The sequence below is a fragment of the Malurus melanocephalus genome, unplaced genomic scaffold (assembly GCF_030028575.1).
Source record: "Malurus melanocephalus ecotype Western Australia unplaced genomic scaffold, MMel_1.1 scaffold_298, whole genome shotgun sequence".
NCBI classification, from domain to species: domain Eukaryota; kingdom Metazoa; phylum Chordata; class Aves; order Passeriformes; family Maluridae; genus Malurus; species Malurus melanocephalus.
In genome coordinates, this window is record NW_026623530.1 from 850,840 (window position 1) to 871,255 (window position 20,416).

The 20,416-nt window shown below is 39.2% G+C and overlaps 1 protein-coding gene across 1 annotated transcript in view; it reads right to left on the reverse strand.

Moving 5' to 3' along the window:
• UVRAG (UV radiation resistance associated) overlaps positions 1-20,416 on the reverse strand; it is a 90,638-nt gene that overhangs the window by 58,622 nt on the left and 11,600 nt on the right. Inside the window, exons 2-6 of the mRNA XM_057376999.1 lie at positions 17,099-17,216; positions 15,588-15,622; positions 13,719-13,880; positions 12,805-12,879; positions 7,204-7,289 (exon numbers count right to left, since the gene is read on the reverse strand). Coding sequence (XP_057232982.1) covers positions 7,204-7,289; positions 12,805-12,879; positions 13,719-13,880; positions 15,588-15,622; positions 17,099-17,216 — 476 coding nt within the window. The remainder of the gene's footprint in view (positions 1-7,203; positions 7,290-12,804; positions 12,880-13,718; positions 13,881-15,587; positions 15,623-17,098; positions 17,217-20,416) is intronic.

Below are 20,416 nucleotides of genomic sequence, written 5' to 3' on the forward strand. Positions count from 1 at the left end.
GACAGTGACATCAGGAGACTCCAACTGCCTTTTCCTAACAAATCTTCATAGAAATTTAAATTCTCACTCTGACAAAGTAAACAAGCCTAAGATTGTGGTTCACTGAACAACTGAAAAGGAAGATGCACAAATTCAAGACTGAATATGTTACAGGCTCCACCCAAAAAGAGTCCAGCTGCTCTCCACTTGATAGTGTTCTTCTACTCACAGGCCACACAGCTGATGCTTATGACAACAGAGCATAGGTTTAACCAGTGCAGGAAGAAGGASGTGGACCACTAGCCAATATTCAGATGACTTGTGTTTAAAAGCTGCATACTGCTGCACTTTCTCCTGGAAGCCATCCCAAACTCAAATCTGAGATTTCTTCCAAGAGAAGCAGAATTCTGCAGCTGAAGTAGTGAACACTCCTACCTGACAGTGATCGTGGTCACTCGTTATGATCGTTATGAGTGGTCATAATACTCTCAGGAGTGTTTTGCAGCTTCTCAYACATCCATGCATTACCTATCTGGAATCCTTTAATTAGCAAATTTATTAGAGCATTTTCCCCAGGACAAGCTGTCTAATCCATTTCATTTGTTCTCAAAATGCTGTCTTGACTTTCCCTGGCGTGGCTGGATAGTYCTGAGCATTTTGGAGACATGACTGCATTCACCAAAATCTTTGCCCAGGCTGAGAGAGAAAGCAACTCACAACACCTTTCTCATGACCATATTCAGGACAAAGGCATAACAAAAATAAACAGTCCTAATGTTCACAAAATCCACCTTCTTAAAATTTTTCAGGTATCTGTAAGTAAATTACTTAGACTCTCCTTCAGTGACACTGGGCTGCTTAGAGTAAAGATAAGGAAGACTTTGTTTTCTACAACWAGGATGGTGAAACACTAAACACAGGTTGCTTAAGGTGGTGGTAGATGCCCTRTGCCTAGAAGKGTTCAGGCCAGGTTGGATGGGGTTTGAGCAACCTGGTSTGCYATGGCAGGCAAATGATGGAATTGGATGATCTTTAAAGGTCCCTCCAAATCCAAACTATTCTACCATTCTACAACATGCTGGTTTTCATCAATTTCAATAGAAACTAAATAAGGGGCAGGACTGGGTTCCGACCTCTCAGATTTGCCTCATTGATACTATCTTTTACACACTGTCACAAATAAAGACATAGAATAAAGCAACTTTTGAAGTTCTGCACGGCTTTGTGTAATTCCTCTCAAAGGTGCTTTGAAACCAAATTTGACCAAGAGTGAGCAATATATCTATACTAAAAATGTGCCACTATAGGGGTAGCTTATTCCATATGGCATATTGAAAAAAYTGAAGATCAGAGCAGCAGCAGACTACTACCCCAGCAGTTAACATACAAGAAAACACCCACTGCTCKTATGCTTCATGGACTATTCAACTTGCTATGACCCATGCCACGCTCTGCTACAGATTTTGGCAAAAGTCAGGCTTGTAAATTGACTGTTCTGATGACTGAATAGCTTCAGCTCCCATACAGCTCMGCACCACATATGTAAAAGGTCTAGGAAGACATTTGTCCTAAAGTCTAATGACATGAATAAAAATCCCTAAGGAACCTCTCAAAAAAGAAAAACTCAGATCCCAGTTTCCATCTCCATTGCTACTTCTCAGGAAGCCACCACAGCACAATTCCAAYCCATCAAGTTTTCAGGCCAAGAGGGATGATGCTTGTTATACTGTTCATCCATTTCAGTACTGTGYAATTAAGCTCACAGAGGCACTCTAGAGGTCTGATTCCAGCTCCTACTTATTCATGCTGGCCTTGGGCCACCTGGATTTGCCTGTCCAAAGCCAAAAGGATGCCTGCCTGGTTTGACTGCCTATTGGGTACAAAGTGCCAAGTCTTCCAGGTGCAAATTTTTCCAGTTTAGAAACATCAAATAGGGCCATCACAAAAAAAAAAAAAAAATCCTGATGCTTATCACTAGCAAAGGGGTGTTTTAGCAGATGCACTTTGTGATTTAAAAGCATAAGTCAGGTAAGAGGAATCCTACAATCTATTCCACACTTAAAATAGTATATTTCCACATCTACTGGGAGAGGGTGATGGTAGCAGTAGTGGTAACATCAAAGTCCAAAAGTCTGCAATGTGATTGCCAAGATACTCACAGAAAAAGCTAGAGCAATGCACTGCAAGTGCATCAGGTTATTTATTAGAGATCACCTTTCTTGACCCATTCACATCCTACAAAAAGATGGCATGTGACTGTTCCACTGCATGAACATCTATAACAGCAACATTTAGAGAGGTTTTGGTCACAGCTATGAGCTGGGACCCTTCTCTGAATAAYRGASAGCAAAGGGAAAAGCTAGAAACAGRAGGCTTAATTGTTAGCACATRTTTTAAAATATAACTAACTACATCTTTCTTTTAACTAAGTAGATCTTTTTTCAGCCTGTGCTTAATTGCAGGCAACTACCAGCATGCCACAAGGAATATGGYAGCAAAAAGGAACTCTGTTTCCATGTAGTCTCCTTTACTGCCTAGCTCCACTGGGTCCACTTACCTAATGGAAATGAAGATGGAAATAGAGGAACTTCAACCAAGTTTAAAAGGCAGTACAGCTTTGCATGACTCACTTCTGGGTTTGTTATCAGATGCTGTGCAACTCTCTGAAGACAGAGGGCAGCYGATGAGAGCATGTTTTCTTCCTGCTTTCCCTTCTTTTCACCCCACTAAACAACTGGAAGCTTTAAGTTTGGAACTGCTACTTAAATCAACTATACAATAGCACAGTTTGGCTGAGCTCCTGTCAGACAGGACACTGACATTGTTCAAGATGGACCTGTTTACAGAAGACAAGTCAATGTACCTGAGATACACCTTAGCACTGAGCAGCTTAAGCCCATGAAGCCCTTGCTCATTCTACTATATCCTACTCAAAACTTACAAAAAACAGCATCATTTTCAGCATAATTTCCATGTGTTAAAAAYAGCTGCCCAAAGGCAGTTACTACATTTGGTATATGCAATCCCAGTGACTGTATCCCAGAGAAACTACTCTGAGGAGTTACTAATGAGCTTTTCAGCTCCATGGTGGCCTACATTGAGCATGTATTTTGTCTTWATTTCTAGTTTCAAAGACCAACTTCTGCTTGTTAGATAAAACTGCTAATAAAGATGGAACATTTTAAACAAAAACAAAATAACTATTTGAAACCATCTTTCCTAAAAAAACAAAAGCTAATTTTATATCATGTCGACATGTTTTAGCCTTGCTCACTCAAAGATGACTTTATAACTATGTCAGACTACAGACATAGTTATCTGTATATAACTACTATCTATATATCTGTAATATAACTGTTTCAGACCACAGACAAACACTACCAACATTTTTATTCTTAAATAATATCCCTTCAGTGATGAGAAATGCACTCTTCTTTCATTGAATAGTTATATTACAGATGGCAAACCTTAAATGCCAAACCTGTCACTTGAAGCATACTCCTACCCTATGAGAGATTAATACCCAGAAGTATTATTCAAACCAAATTCTGGGAGATGAGACACTTAACAATATCCAGCAGCTGCCTGGAGCTAGTCYTTTCACCCATCCCAGCACTTAAATTGTACCAATATCAGATTTTGTTGYTCCTTTTGTTGTTAAAAACCACTGTTTTCTAAACTAAAACACAAGCAAAATGTTTTCAATCTGCACTAATTGGCTGGCTAAATACCCCAAAAACATGCCACACCATTAGCTGAAGGAACTGTTAAGCCATAGAGACAGCAGTTCTGATTCGAGTGATAAAAACTATAGGAAGCAAAAATTTCAAAGGGGCAGATTTTCACTAGTTCTTAGAGCMCTTTTTGTCTGCAGGCAGAATCTGGGAGGATTTCAGGCACTCAAACTTAGGGGCACAAGCCAGTTGCTCTTTGAGTGTCAGAACAGCACAAAAAGTGGTTATAGAATACATTATGTTAATTTTTTTGTTTAGAAATTGGAGTAAAATTTTAATATACAGCATTGTAATATATAGCATTTTAAATGCTATATTTTAATATATGGCATTTTAAAACCTTTCTTTAGTGCTATCCATCCAAATCACTTAATACTAAAAGTCTATTTTTTCAAAGCTTTAAGAAAAGAAAGGCTAGAAAACCAAGAGAATACTAWATATAAAACTATTCCCATTAGTGCTACAAACGTGCTGAGAACTTGCTTAGTGAGACATGTCCAGAACATGACCTCAAACGAATTTGGGCCTTCCTGAGTGCTGTGTGAAAGGTGAAACATGTCATTGTATACCAGGAATATAGTATTTAGAAAAATCTTTAAATCATCTCTTTTCAGGAAATCTGACAAGAGACAAAAATCTCGAAAATTGAGCTTTTCAGCTGAGGTATGAATTTTTGTTTGATAGCCCTTTTAAAGCAAATGCTTGGAAGAATATTTGTCACTTCCTTTGGGACAAACAACTTAGAAGCAGCACCATGTKTGCCCAAGGGTCTTGTTCCTGTCCCAGAACATGAAGGTTCAGTGCTGCAGAGGTACTTAGAACTTGTGTAACAAGGAGCTGCCTAAACATTTAACCTTTCCCTCTTGCTTATAAACCCATGTAATTCAGCATCTGAACAGACAAGAACTAATTTAATCCATCACACAAAAAAATTTATACTGTTCACACAGTGTCATTCCCAATTAATTTTTAATCAACATAATTTGAGACAAGAAGGCACTTTTCATTAAGGTCTACTCACAAGCTTTGTAAGTTTAAGCTATTCACTTTTGAGGAAAAAAACTACATCACTTTTTCCCACAAAAGCAGTTTTGAAACAGAGATCAACCACAAAAGTTCTCACTGTGCAGTTTTTCATGAGTTAGGGGATGATCTAGAACCACTACTTTTTCCATTTCAGCTATCAGTGGCTTTGCCACAACTGGCAGCACAGTACCACCACAACTGGGATTCAGATCCCACAATCACCAGGATTTGCTTCCTTTTGGAGAAGTTTAAATAAAGCCAGTACAAGGTGTTCTTCATATTCACATTTATTGTGAAAACATTAGGAAACCACATGTGCAGGTTGTGAATTTTTACTACACACAAATATCTTACCATGAGAAACTCTTCAAAACATGGGATTTAAGTTATTAGATGCAAATCTTTATGGTGTGGACACCTTAGTACTCTCTTTACAGCCAATGGACAGAAGAAGGAAGACAGCAACTCATTTCCTCCTCATTCTGTCTAATGAATCACAACTCAAATTATGCCCATCTCYCTCTTCTAAGAGGAATTCACTCATATAAATTAGTTTTGGAAAGAGYTCATGGGCCAGTTATTCAAGCCTGACTCCTGGAGGAGGTGGCAAACAGAACTGCTTGATAGGAGCAAGACAACAACTGACAAAAAGTGATTAGAGATTACTTCAAAACAAACACCATCATCAGGTTTTTCAGCTAGATATCAAAGGTAAGCAGCAGTACAGAAAAAACACCTGTAAAAAAACAGAGTTAATGGGAGATGAAATAGAAAGGATTCTAATCTACACAGAGGACTCTGCCTTAGTTCCTGAAGAACTTTCCCAGGCACRATGAAATCAGACAAAAATGACACCTAGGTACAATCACAAACTAGAGCTTTTAACTTCTGCTGGAACTAGACAATGCAATGTAAACCCCTTCATACTWTATGCAGGATCCACTGAAATACAATCAGCAGTAGGCCTGGTTCTAAGGCCTGGAAAACAATATTCCTTTTGGGACAATACAAATAAGGAGGATGTCTCAGACAGAGCTTAACACAAACTAAACCCAACAGCATATGCCTAGGCACTATGGGAGACTAAGTCTGGACTCCCACATCCCCAAACCTGAGAGAAGCTCCTGTAGACAGGGTTCAAAACAGCACTGGTGAGCAAGGGGAACCTTATCACACCTGACATCTTCCATTTCGTGTCAGCTTGAGGAAAGACAGTCAGGCACATTCAGAAGAATCAACTACACAAAGCTAGACAGAAGAATCAACTACACAGAGCTAGACAGGGATCCAATTGGTCAAGGTCATGACCAGCTAGTAGAATAGTGAGTGTCTCTACAGGAATGTGCTTCATCCTACATAGAAGTGCACACAAAATATGAAAAACACTCATGAATAAAGTAATCAGGGCACGCTATATGTTTCCCTTTTTCTGTTTAACAAAGATTTAATGTTAGGTAATATAAGAGTTCTCTTCTTATGGACTGTGCCAGAATGTAAGAACTTCCTAACACTTGCCCTGGTTGTTTTCCACTAAAAGCACAGAAAACAAACATTTAGAAAGCAGCCTCCTGTTTAAATACGCTTTACAGAATCAAGAAACAGCACATTTAAATTTTAAGAGAACTTAAATAAGGACTTCTGAATAGGCAACCTAAGTTAATTTTATCTCTGTCTTCAGACAGGCAACACTGACATCTACTGCCAAMACTATGAAATAGATTTAACAAGTTAGATGTATTTTTACATAGACTTTTGAAAGCATATTAGACATTTCCTATTCAAAAGTTTCCTTCGTAGCACATATATTGCCATTACTGCAAAACTGAAGTCATTAAGCCACCTTGTGAAGTGTTTTTTAAATACAGATACCTCAAAACCAACCTACTGACAGTAGCAGACCACAATTACACTTTTTCCTAACTAAAACTTTTGAACTATTATAATTAAAGCAAATCTGAAAAAAGGATTTCTTGCTTAACTTAATACTTGCACTTTTATGTTTTTTACYACCACAGATACCTAAGTAGCCACTCAAAAACAAAAAAACACTGTACCTTTCTTAGATCCCATTTGTGTTGAAGTAACTAGGTCCTTACTATCTTCTCATGTATTTAAACAAATTTTATTACTGTTGACAACAGAGGGGCTTTCCATAGAAACTTTCCACAAAGAAGCTCCATGATTTTGACATTCACAAGACATGTCCATCAGCCAGTCCTAGCTCTGAGCACTCAARAATCCACACAGCAGAAGCCAAGTGACTACCACAGAACACACATACATCACAGCCCAGCTCCTCACTACAGGAGTAAGTTAGTACAACCTTGATAGCTCCTTTGCACATTCCAAACCAGAACACTGGGTTGTTTTTTATATTTGAAAAGTCTCCTTATACACACACACACACACACACACACACACACAAAGTTACAATAGCTACACAAAGTATTATCAAAAACCTTACCTAAGCAAAGAGAAGACATCATATGAGTTACGAACACAGTTCTGATCCACCTGGAGAAGGCTGTTCTTCAGGGTACCTGAGTGATCCTTAAGGCAAAGAAGGAATAKTAATTTAAAAAATAAAAAAGTTTCATCTTGACTAAGTGCATGCACTTTTAGTGGAATAAATGATCTTGCATTTAATGTATTTTAAGTCTATCTTCATACATGTTTATCTTTGGTAGATAGAAACAAATTAARGTGGCAATAACACCACTTACCCATAAAGGGATAAAAGACCTATCAGTTTATCTGTGTTCCAGACAAAAAGTTTGTTTTAACTTTATAATCCATAACTGTCTGGATTTGATGCACAGAAATGCTGAAAGGTGCAACTGACAGCACTGCCATTCTTCAGCTTCAGACCTGAGAGCCCACTCAGTCACATGCCAGAGAATTATTTGATCATGAGACAAAGTTCCATCCTTTATCCAAGCAGTAACACATTAGAAGATCAAAGCAATCTTAGTTTTGAGTGACATGAACAAGTTTCTGGAAGTTACAAAGTAAGAATGAYGTRAAGTTGTTCTTTYAGAAGAGCAAAGCATCTTTGCAAAGCAAAATACTTTCTGCACCAAAAAGATCAAAACAGTGACAGACAGCAATTCATGTTGCAAATGTCAGATATTGAGCTTTTCCATATCAGGCACAGTCACACAAGTTCCTAGAAAAGCCACAAGCTCACAAGTGTTCCTTTATATGATAAAGTGAATTTTAAGTAGGTCAAGCCACCTGGCATCACTGCCAGAAAGTTTATGTATTGCAGAAGAAAAGGCATTTATTTTAGTGTATAAACCAGGCCAACCTAGTAYCTGTGATCAAATGGCATTTCAACAGGTAGAGATGGATTCTGAGTACCACAATCCCTCCCTACAGATTCCTTCCTGCCCCAACAGGAGCCTGTCTCCACATAAAAGATACTGAAATTCAGAATTACATATCAACATCTTGTCGAAGACTGAAATTTTATTGTTAACGGTTTAAACATTTTTATGAAGGACTTTTGCCTATTAAGAGCAAAACTGTATTAACAAAAGCTGCRCAGAAGAACACCATACCCTGAATGGGGCCCAGACTGAGGCCCTGGACTGCTTGTGGATGGAGATAAGATAAAGTGACTCAGGTCTGGGCTGGGGGAAAAGAACACATTCACAGGAGGATTAAATTTAACACTTTTGGGGTGGAGACCACAGACCCAAGCTTATCTGCTGCCAGGTTTGCACAGACCCTCACACCAAAAGGGGGGAGGGGAGGTTTTGGTGTGTGGTGAAAAAGCCGCTGCTCAGAGGCAGTTAATGCCCATTCTCCATTGTGCAGAATGGCTCAGCTGTGGGACCCCTTCACCCACAGAAAAGCCACATCCCCATGAAGGACAGCAGAGGGGGTGTCATGGCCCATCAAAGACCCCCCTCAAAGGGGTCCCCAGACCCTGCACCAGAGTACTGCAAACATGATGCAACAAATCCAGGGTTGCAAGGGACAGTGTCAAACTTGTCCTCCCCAGGGGAGGCACATGGGCATTCCCACCTGGCCCAAAGGTAAATTAATCCACTGGATTCTATACTTCTTGGCAGCAGTGCATGGCAGGGGACCCTCAAAGAACACTAGATGGAGGGGAGCAACAAGACATCATTGGGACCCTCTTAAGGATGATATGTTTCTACCTAATCCCTGTCCCTGCCCCCCACACATCTTGTTCTATTTCTTTCTTTTCTCTTTGTTTCTCTTTGCCTCTTTTACTATTAAAAAAAAAATTGGCACCAATATCTAACCTCGCTTGGTTTCAATCAAGTTTTGGGGTGTATTTCAAATCTTTCTGGGTTTGATCTATTCACAGARACTTAGTTTCCTTTGCTCTTCTGTGTTTAGATCGGATTGTTACACATCTCCTGACACAAATGTGTTAACCACAGGCCACACAGCTGACATTCCTTTCCACCAAAATATGGTTCCACCTAAATAATCCAGAGATCTACACACTATGTAGTGTATCACACTGCTATAGAGACACCATCCCAGCAGCTCTCTCAGCTCAGYATTTCCATACTCAAGAGCTAGATGCTAAATGCTGAAATCTACACATCTCTYCATTAAAAATAAAAAAATCAAAATATAAATATCTTAATGTCTGAAAGAACTAGGATAGTAGAAAACTGAAAATGCACAAGGTACTAGCATCATCATRSCCTATTCCTGGAAGTGTTCAAGGCCAGGTTAGACGGGGCTMARAGCAACCTGATCTAGTGGAASGTGCCCCTGCCCACAGCAGGGGGGTGGAGCTGGACAARCTCTAAGGTCCCTTCCAACCCAAACCATTCTAGGAGTTTACACCWTGAAGTTTATGGTGCTTCAAAAAATGCTGCCTGCAGAAAGCAAAGTGCAACATTTTCAGAGAAAAAGCGGATGGRCCTAGAGTAACTGGCTTCAGGAGTGAAAGAATTTGCAGCAGCAACCTATTCTACCCTCTTGTTCCCCTGTACTAYAGTGTTGGAAGGAATTTTCCAAAGAGTCAGGCACCAAGTGGTGTACGCAAACTGTTCTACCCTGAGGAAATCTGCAGAGCATTTAATGCAAGGGTTTCAGAGTTAGCTATTACAAAGTTTGCCCTCTGAAAGGGGTGTGTGGTTTTTCTCTGCCACATTTACTAGATACAGGCACACGTACTTGTAAACACACAAAAATGCTTTGCTTGTGCAAAGTGGCCAGGATCTAGCTGCTAGAAAATAAATTAAAAATTAAAATTAAAGAATATGCATATGTGAGGAAAGTCTRCACTGATGGGGGACCACAGACCCAAAAAGGAGAGATGCAGCTTTCCAAAGATGAGTCTTTCCTTCTTGATGGACGAAAGCTATAATTCAGCAAGCCTGACAAATATAACTYGTTTTTCTGCTCCCCATGCCCCTGATGACAGTCAAATTATTTTGAGCTATGGAAAGTTGCATTGACTAGTTCTGCTTTTACTTCTTTAAGGGGACAACAGAAAGCTAGTCATTGACTAGAAGATATACTTGCTTCCCTCAATGGACTTTCTGAAAAGGTATCACTGCAAGAACAAGGGAGAGTTCTACCAGTCGGGAGCAGCAAGTATAAAATGGTTGAAAGGACATCTGTAAGTTAGGAAGGCACTGAGGAAACCAGAAGAAGAGAAAAACCTGGCTTTAGGAAAGCTAGAATAGCATTCAGAACTGATTATATTGAACCTGGGTAAATACTGGTTTTACACACAAGCAYGAAGCCTCAGACAAAACCAAACTTGTTCAGAAAGCTGCTCAAGGATCAGGAACACTTTAAATCGAGGTTAACAGCTTCAAAATAAAGAGAAMCACACACCTATCTTATTTAAACATTGGTCCAGTTCAAGCAACTCCAAATAAAGATTCAGTGTGTGATTACYAGAGATAGTCAGACAGGGAAGAACTGCTTCAGAGGTCCTGTGTCAGAAAGGAAACAGGAAAATTCTTTGRACATGGTTCTGAAGAAAGCAACAGAACCCTGCTGAAATCTTCCAGCAAAATTACTGCATAATCTACTACAAAATAATAAACTTGTTTAAGTCCAGAAGTTGTAGGTACAATTATGTGAAAATTGCAGCAGCTATATTGGCAGCCCACTTTTGTATTTACACTGGGAAGAAAACCTGTAAGCATTAGAAGAGTTACTGTCAGACATTTATAGTAAAGAAAGAGTACCCTTCACTGCTCAGAAGGCAYCYGCAAAGGTTTTTGAAACMTTGGAAACCCAMCCTTTTTCTTRCCATGAGCTGTRGCAGTAAAAGACCTGCAACTTGAAWAAGAACATGACTCAAAGAAAACTTTTTTTTTTTAATTGCATCTCAGCAACAGTCAAGTTGCTGCTAGACAAAAGAGATAGAAGAAAGGTGAAAGTCCTAATAGCTATATTGTCAAGGATACAGAATTTAAAAGTTTTATGACATCTCTAGGAAAAAAAGTGAAGAAACAGCAACAATAATAATAGAGAGGCTCTGGCTATGGTTCTTTCAGTCAGGCAAGACAATGACTATACTACAATTGTCTGGGTTACTCAAAATTTCTCCACCAGAAAAGCTGAGAGAGTTCCCTACTTTAACACTCTACATGATACTCAACAATTGTACTTGCAACTGAGATACAGAGTGAGGAAGCTGCAGRGTGAGAGGCCCCACCTGCMGTGCTGCCTCCAGCTCTATGATCTTCAGCATCAGAAGRACATGGAGCTGCTGGAGTGAGYTCAGAGRAGGCCACAAAGTGGCTCTGARGGCTGGAGACCCTCTTCTTTGGMGACAGGCTGGGAGAGCTGGCCGTGTTCAGCCTGGAGAAAAGAAGGCTCCAGGGAGAGCCCCTCCAATGCCCAAAGGGACTCCAAGAAAGCTGGAGAGGGACTTYRGACAAGGGCCTGGAATGACAGAATGATCCTAGTGGGATCCTCCCTTTCCAGAATGGGAAATCCTCAGAATGTTGAGTTGGAGTCCCCGTGAGTCTGTGACAAGGGKGAATGACCTCACACTGACAGAGGGSAGGRTTAMATCAGATATTTCAAAGAAATTTTTCCCTCYGAGGATGGTGAGGCCCTGGCACAGGCTGCCCAAAGAAGCTGTGGCTGCCCCATGCCTGGCAAGGCCAGGYTGGACAGGGCTTAAAGCAACCAGGTCTAGAGGAAGATGGCTGGAATGAGATATCATGAAGATCCCCTGCAACCCAAACCATTCTATGATAYGATTCTATAACCAAAACTAAGAAGTACCTTGACCTTTAAACCTTGTGAGCTAGGTAGTAAGTCCTGACAACCATCAGGTAAAGAAGCATGTTCCCATCTTTGAATTCAGGCCCAGGCTGTCAGTACTAAAATCTTGAAAAAACAGAATTGCTAGTTCCTGCTTCAGAAAAACTGAATGCAGAAACTGCAGCTGTCAAGCAGTCATTTCCTCTTCAGCCAGGGACTCATTAACACAACCCAACTATACCACAGCACTGCCACCAGCAATTTGGGATTAAAAAATTGTCAGATGCACTATTTACAAGAGGTAAGTTTAAACCTTTTYATCATCAATGATGTAATAATCAGAGACAATACTGGCTGGACAGGCACAAATGCTACAGTGGATCCTTGAGGAAAGGAACCCATGGGGTAAAACAGGTGCAGCAAAGCAAATAAATAGCTTGCCATTAAAGAGCTACATACACACTCTAGGCTTCAGACTGATAACCAAAACTTTGTGGTTCTATATTTGCCACAAAAACAAATATTAACAACCACATCATTTTCAGTATGTCATATGTTTAAATGAAGTGTCCACTTTAAAGAATACAGTCAAAAGTTATTTTCAGTGACCACAGGGTTTTCAGACCTTAAATGCTACACTCTAAGTCTTTCAAAATATCACAGATACCCATGCAAACAAGGCAAGATATCAGTTCTTATCTGTCATGTCAAAAAACTATTTCTTCTCAAAATGAAGCATTTTAATGTTCTGAACATCCAAATGTGAAAAATCAAACTTACAGGTTCAATTTCAGCTTGCCACCAGTACCAACAAGCCAGAACAAATACAAGACACCCTTACCTTCTGTTCAAATGAAGCTCCATAATAACCATCATTGAGACCAAAAATAATCTCATTTGGGTTTCTTGCATGGATCTGTAAGGGAGGAAGAAAACCAATCAGTTTACAGCAACCTTAGTGCAAATTTTCAGACCAAATGAGCATAAATTGCTCCAAGAGTCTCAAGCCATTATCTGTAATTCCAGAAGAACATAAAACCAGAAAACTGAATTTAACCATGGAAAACGTGTTTGCTTCACAGCTTTAACAACAGTCRTTATGTTCAGCCATTCTACCTTGAAATCAGAAACACTAGCCAGAGCATCATTCCTATTACTGCATTTCCAGGTGACAAAAATAAGTAAGAAAGCTGGAAACTAAACAGAGGTAAGACTCGGGATTTCAGTCTGGAGAACAGAAGAGAGCAGGTCTGGAGACCTTAGAGCACCTGCCAGTGCTGACAGGGGCTCCAAGACAGCTGGAGAGGGACTTTGGACAAGGGCCTGGAGGGACAGGACAAGGGCAAATGGCTTCCCACTACCAGAAGGCAGGGTTAGATGGGATTTTGAGAAGAAATTCCTCCCTGTGAGGGTGGTGAGGTCCTGGCACAGGTTGCCCAGAGAAGCTGTGACTGTCCCATGCCTAGAAGTGGGCCATGTTGGGCAGGGCTTGGAGCAACCTGGTCTAGTGGAAAGTGTCCCTACCCATAGCAGAGCGGTGGAATTGGATGATCTTTAAGGTCTCTTCCAACCCAAACCACTATATTATTCTATGATTTAAAAGCTTTGATGTAAACTAACATGAATATCTGTAATCAAACTTTAAAATACAACCTTCAAACACCTCATTTCCTCTTTTAGCATTTTATGTATGAAGTCATCCAGATGTTTTGTTTCCTTAAAAAAAAAAGTTGAGAAAAAATGTTTTCACATTACCTGCTGGCCCAAGTACTTTAACCCATCTAGATTGACCTTCCATTCAATCAAAAGCTGAAAGTGCTCCTTCTTGCCTCCCCAGATCCTCACAACAAAACAAGACACAGAGGTATCAAGAAGATCAGGCATTATTCCAAAGTCCAGACTCCTCCATGTTGGATTCTAAGTATTCAAAGGAGGATAAATACAATTTAAACAAGCTGAAAGTGGTCAAAAACCTGACAATTCAGAAAGYAGCAAAGCCCACCTCAAAATCTTAAGAATGAGGAACAACACACATTTCAAAGCTCACACAAAGCCAACAAACTCTGCTGCTTCCTTATGCTGTTTCCTAGAGAGATTTCCTCAGTGAAAAGGTACATATTGTAAAGACATACTTCCTTTCATTACCAGACAAAGAATTTATTTCAAATTCAACAATTCATTTTAACCAAATCAGGAACTTTCAAAGTGGAAGTAACATTCCTTTCCAGTTATATCTCAGCTTCTGAAAACCCGGGTATAGCTTGTATTGTCAAGCTGTAAATGCTGATCTATTCCCCAATAATTAAACTTGCAGAACTTGTTGACCTATTTGTTCACATTCTTCTCCTCCCTGACTGATGCTCAATCCTCAAACGCTGTCACTAAAAGCTCATCATACTCCAAGAGATCAGACTTGCACCTGGAGYTTTTCAGAAGCAGCATACATTAAGCAAAACTGCAAATATCTATTCCACCAGAAGTCAGATTTGTAAACACAAGGTGTTTCAAGAATTTCCACTCATCTCTAATAATATCTAAAGAACTGATCCAAGCTGTAACACCAAGTCAATCCAACATTAATAGTGACAAGAAACAACAGGGTGTCCAAAAGCAGAAATGGGAAAGTGCTTTAATACATATTTTTCTCTGTCCCCTGCTGAACACAGAAACAGTAGCTCCTCCAAAACAAAAGGTAGGCCACCACTCCATGAAAGAACTCGCCTTCCCTTCTAGTGCTTAAGCAGTTTGGAAAAGGACAAGCAACCCTGAACTGGGGTRAGCCAATTTAGAGTAGATGCCTCTGCAAAGAAGGGACAGGCAAAGTTACCCAATGCATATTACAGAAGGAACGCATCAATCAAGTTCTCCTGGGATATTTGACAGCTATTCAGATACAAGAATACCAGGTCATTAATTACCTATAGGTGATATACAGGATGTCCTCAAGACATCTTTTGTTTAGATTGTTGTCATTTCATCTCTTATGTCATTTGGTTAGTTTCCCTTTTTGTTTTTCCTTTTCCTGATTTAGAAYAGGCAGAACTAAAAATCCGTAGAAGTTGGAGAAGTTAGCAACCTTGAGACAGCTTTTCCTCCATTCATCAGGGTTTCAAAGCATTTACATTCCAGAATGCTATAAATGGTGCAGTTCTACCTTGTTAATGGAGGCATTAAAAAGTCTTCAGCAGGTTTTTAAACTCCCTTAGCGAACGTTTGAAATATCCTACCATAACCCCTTTCTCAGTTGTAAAAACTGTTAAGTTCTGGCCTCTTCACTGATCTAAACTGAAAAAAATTAGATAATCTAACATATTTGCAAACTTAAATTTCTTACAGCTATTAGCTCTTCAAATAATATACATGTTTATATCTGGCAGGTACATGTTCCTTGTTGTTTTCCTATACAACACAAAGGTATTCACAGAAATCAGCATTTCTACTATTCAGTAGCTCCCTATTCCAACCCTCTTTGAAAGGGTCTGAAAAGGAGGAGAACACAATGCTCCTATCAGAACTGAAGAGTGGAAAGACACATTAAGCAAYTATGGCATGCAGAAGAGAAATCAATATACTGTGCTAAATACAAAACTTTTAAAACTGTTTTTCCACATTAAAGTAACTTACCAGAGAATTCTTGATCACCTCACTCTTATAAAATTCTAAAGAAAAATAAACAAAAAAAAACACCTTTAGATTAGCTTAAACTCTGATAYATACCTTAGTACTTGAAACTGGAAAGTGCTAAAACAAGTAACACTCAAGAAAGACAAATGTTAGTGGATCCAGTTCATTAGTAACAGATTCCTGAGAAAGACTTTGAAATGCAGTCATGCTTTTGACTAAAACTATTCCTTCACACTTAGTTATCACAAGTCAATATTTAAATGCAGCATTTCATCTTTATACCAATGATAATTCTCAAGGTTTAAAAAGGCTTTGATTTCTGAAGAAAGAACATGCCCTAGCACAGTATTTGGATGACATTTGCAAAGGACTGGTTTACCACACCTTCCTGGAACATAGCAGCTTGGATAAATTAATTACAGAGCTTTCCTGAAGAGCAAGGGTGACCTATTTTAGGTGCTCAGAGAGGGAGCAGCAAAGTTACCTGACAGAGGCGCCAACAGCCCTGTGTTTAAATGGGAATAAGCAACTGCTGACACATGGACCTTGGCTTTCCCAGCCAAAGCAAGAACTTAAAGACTTTAGATAGACAGCTCTAGAGGCAGTAGAATATCCGAGCCTACTGGAGACCAAGGATGACACTTTGATGATGTGCAAAACAATCCCTAACACCAAATACTTAATGAACWATCATCAGTGACAGTTCAAACAACCATCACAACAAAGGTCAGGCAGTAAGCTCAAGTTTTGTATTCTTATCCYCCTAAAACACCAACCTGTGAAAAAAAGCACGGCAAGATGCCAGATCTGTCACTGTGCCAGATGAAAATAAAAACTAGGAGAAAACCAAAATTCATCTCCAACTATTAATGATCACACCAAAAGGAGCATACAAACATATTTTTAATACTATCTCTCCACAATGAACAACCATATACTGTAGTGGGAAAGCAAAGCATGAAAGTGATGGGATCTAAYGCACAAACACAGTTACCCAAAGCAGAACAGATGCCTGGATGCTTTGTGTCACTGGCTGACAATAATAGTTTTGGAAAACTTTTATAATAATAATAAGTGCTGGTGTATGCTTTGCAAAACAACTGGTATGCACAAAGTGGGACACTCTTCCCCACAGAAGACAACAAAAGCTCCAAAACCTTTAACTTTTATGTGCCCTTGGAAGTTTCCAGTTTCTTACATCATCACTGGGAGAAGAGCAATGACAAAAATAGGCTGATTTAACAGGCTACCAAACCTGTTGTCTGTTGTGCTTCCTTGGCTGCTAACACTGAAAGCTTTTATGAAGTCTAGGAAACTGAAGAGTTCTTTTTCCAGTGTTAGCAAAGATGATGTAACTAACGGCAGAAAGTTGTCAAGACAATAAAAAAAAAAAAAGAGAAAAAAAAAAAAAAAAAAAAGTTGAAAAAAAAAAAAAAAAAAAAAAAGAGAATTCATATCATAAGAATTCAAAGATTAACTAGCAAAACAAATTGATAGCAAGACTGGTTTACCTTTGTAGATCTTGGCATTATCACACAAGTGAAGAGTGAAGTATGTATCCAAGAGGCAATAACCATTCTTATTGATAATGTTACGTGCTGCAATATTCCGAAGATGACGAAGCCGRCGCTAAAAATAAGGAAAAAACATAAAGAGTGAAAGAACTTACTTAGATTGAAAATGAACCCATTCTTTATCAAAGCATTTAAATGACTCCCAAAGCACTATTGTGAAAAAAAGAACAAACTCACCAAACACTCCATTTTCTCTGTCAGACAGCAAGTGTGAACAGCCAGCACCCAGCAAAGCCACAGGAYAAGCAACAAGCACCTACAAGCTTGGATTAAGTAACACTGATATTCAAGCGAAGCTACTCTTATTCATGTCCTGTATATCATTTTTATCCCACATATCTACATCATTCCAACTCTTGAAGCAGTTTCAAGCAAMTATGTGACACTGTCAGCTTCAAACACAGCAGCAGCATCATCCAGGTGTTCTGCATCATTGCACAGGTAACACTTCCCAGCTAAATCTATTTTCAACAAGCATTAGTGGACAAAGATCTTAAACATAAACCACCACCTAAACCAGAGCTGTAAGGAACTGGCTGAACAAGGCCTCATGATTTCACACTAATCCTGGAAACKGCTCTAATAACCTTAAATAAAAGTAAAATACATCAGAAAGACGTATCAAGATTTTCAGGGAAAATTACAAGCATAGTGAAATTTTGAGATTTTCAAGGTCAGCTACCATCCGCTGTCATGCGAGAGTCCGTTGCCCTTGGATTGAATACAGTAGGATATGTCACTAAAATATTTAGTGTAAGTGATTTCATCCAACTCCGACATTATCTTGGTTTACTACAATACTGCACCTTGAATGAAAATCATCAGATCACATCAATCTTTCTCTCCCTCCTCTCTGTTCCAAACAGCTTTAATAGCTGCGGCTAAAGTCTTAGTTTCAAGACACACCACACACTTAATCTTTAACAAATAGTTTACGTTATTAACTGCTTATAAAATTTAACTAGTTAACAAAGCAATTTTGCAGTCATACTTAAATCATTGCTTAGCTRTGGTTTCTATTCCAACTTCAAAGAGCCATGCTTCAAACAGCCTCCCATGAAGTTAGTACTAAAAACTCCCCTTTCTAATACATGAAGCTCTCACCAAACCCTTCAGTGTCATATTTCCCCAATCAATCTCTTAACTCACCACTGGCTTGCCCATCTACCATAGGGATGTTGACAAATGGCTCCACATACTTTGTGGATCACCACAAACCACCAACAAGCCTCAAAGAACTGGTACAGTGCATACTTTTACCTCAAAGTTCATCTTAGACCATTTGTTCCCAGAAGTTTCTTCATTACTTAAGTCTGAATTCAGCTTGAAAGTGGATTGATCAAAAGCACATTTTAAATGTTTCTGAAACCAAGACAATTTTCCTGTTTGCAGCCTGTCCTAAAAGGCTTTTAACAAGAGTTGAAAGGCCATCACCTGTTTTAGAATCACAGTATGACACTTTATATCACTTAACACCACTTCAGCAATATATTCRTTTTTATTCATGGAAGGATATGAGGAATATTAAATTTCTGTTCATGTGACAGGCTAAAAATCACTGATGGATTCATTCCATTCAAAAGTCTATTTATGACTTAAGACTGAAAACAGAGCCTGAGCTAGGATGCCCAGGTACCTCTGATACATATATTAATTACAAAATTAAAAACAAAAATACCAATCAACAAAAAACTTTCTGTGGGACTACATGGTCTTATTTTCTTAGAAACTGATATCAAAAATGTCAGCAGAAAAATTGGGCCTCACTTGAAAGAAGAAGCCACATAGACCTTGAACATTTTTTCACATCTAACCTCCAARCTGCATAGTTTCGCTGGCTATTTTTACGTGCAATTAAAACACTCCTTAATAAACAGGTTTGAACATGCATTTTGCAGCCTATAAAAATGATTAAAGCATTTTATGTGCCATCTCTCTCTTTTAATTAACTTCAATAGCATAGAAATCAATCAACTACCACACTCATTCCTTTCAYTTTGGCATCTTTCTTTTTCCTTTAATCCCTTACAAACAAAGAACAACTCACATTGCACCCTAATAATGAGGGCAACTTTATCCAGGGTCTTTAGGATTGTAAATTAATTTGTGTGCCTGCTTTAAGTAGTACATTTCATTGATTAGCTCTCAAGCAAAGTCAAACAAGTTTCACACATTCACAGTACACAATGAAGTCAAGAAGGTTTGAGAAAGTAGGTGTTCASTGTCCTAATCAACACCTTCACCTCTGAACAAGATCTGAGTCCTCATTGCCATGGTTYGTGACTTCTTTACACCCTTCAAGTTGGGATTTAGAATAAAGTCTCACTTCTCCCAAACCTRTTGGAAGAGGACCATAAAATCTGGGGTTATGAGACCACAACATACTCAATGTGCAATAGGGAACGAATGTCTATTTGAATCTCCAGCTTAGCTAGCACTCTCCTCCTCCTWCCATGCCATTACTTGTCCATTTAGCCTGGCTGAYAGAGAACAAATTTCCAAATKCATRGACAATTTTATCATTCACATTCTTTAGTGYGAGGTCACGATGACTGAGGGACTTGAATCCTGAAATAAATCTTCCCRTTTGCCCACTATGTACACTGATATYATACTGCCTTAATCGAATTTCCTCAGAACTCTACAGAGGCAACATTCAGAGTTAATTAACCTTTCCTGATGAAAGATAATTAGCTTCAACCAGGAGACTACCAGCTACAAAGACATACCCAAAAGACAACTGAAATAGGCTCTAGAATTCCTCATCAAGAGCTTTGTTTGAGACAAAGTAAATATTATTTTGAGGGAAGCTTTAAATCTGTGTTACCTCCTATGCGTTTCATATTATTTYTTGCTGGAGACATTGGAAATAAAATCCCCACTGTGTTGCAGTTCTGCTAGCACTGGCATCAGCTACACACTGCCAGCCCCCAGCACTGCATCAGCCTTCCTTTTACTYGTTCCACCATAAATATGCACTTGTGCAGCTGCTCACAGAATTATATCTGGGAACCAATCTGGACAGAAACTAACAAACTCTCCCTTTTCTCGGGTTAGCTTCACCAGCTCAGTTCCTCAATATGGTTTACCATGCAGCTGGACAAGCAGTTGTGCAGTTCAAGGAGGGGACAGCACAGCAGCAAGAGGCCAAGGGCAGAGAACTGCTGAAATGAAACCACCAGCTTAAAGTCTATGTGGAGCAACAAAGTCTGGCACCAAGGGAAAGGTGATTCACAATGAAATACCAGAGTATTT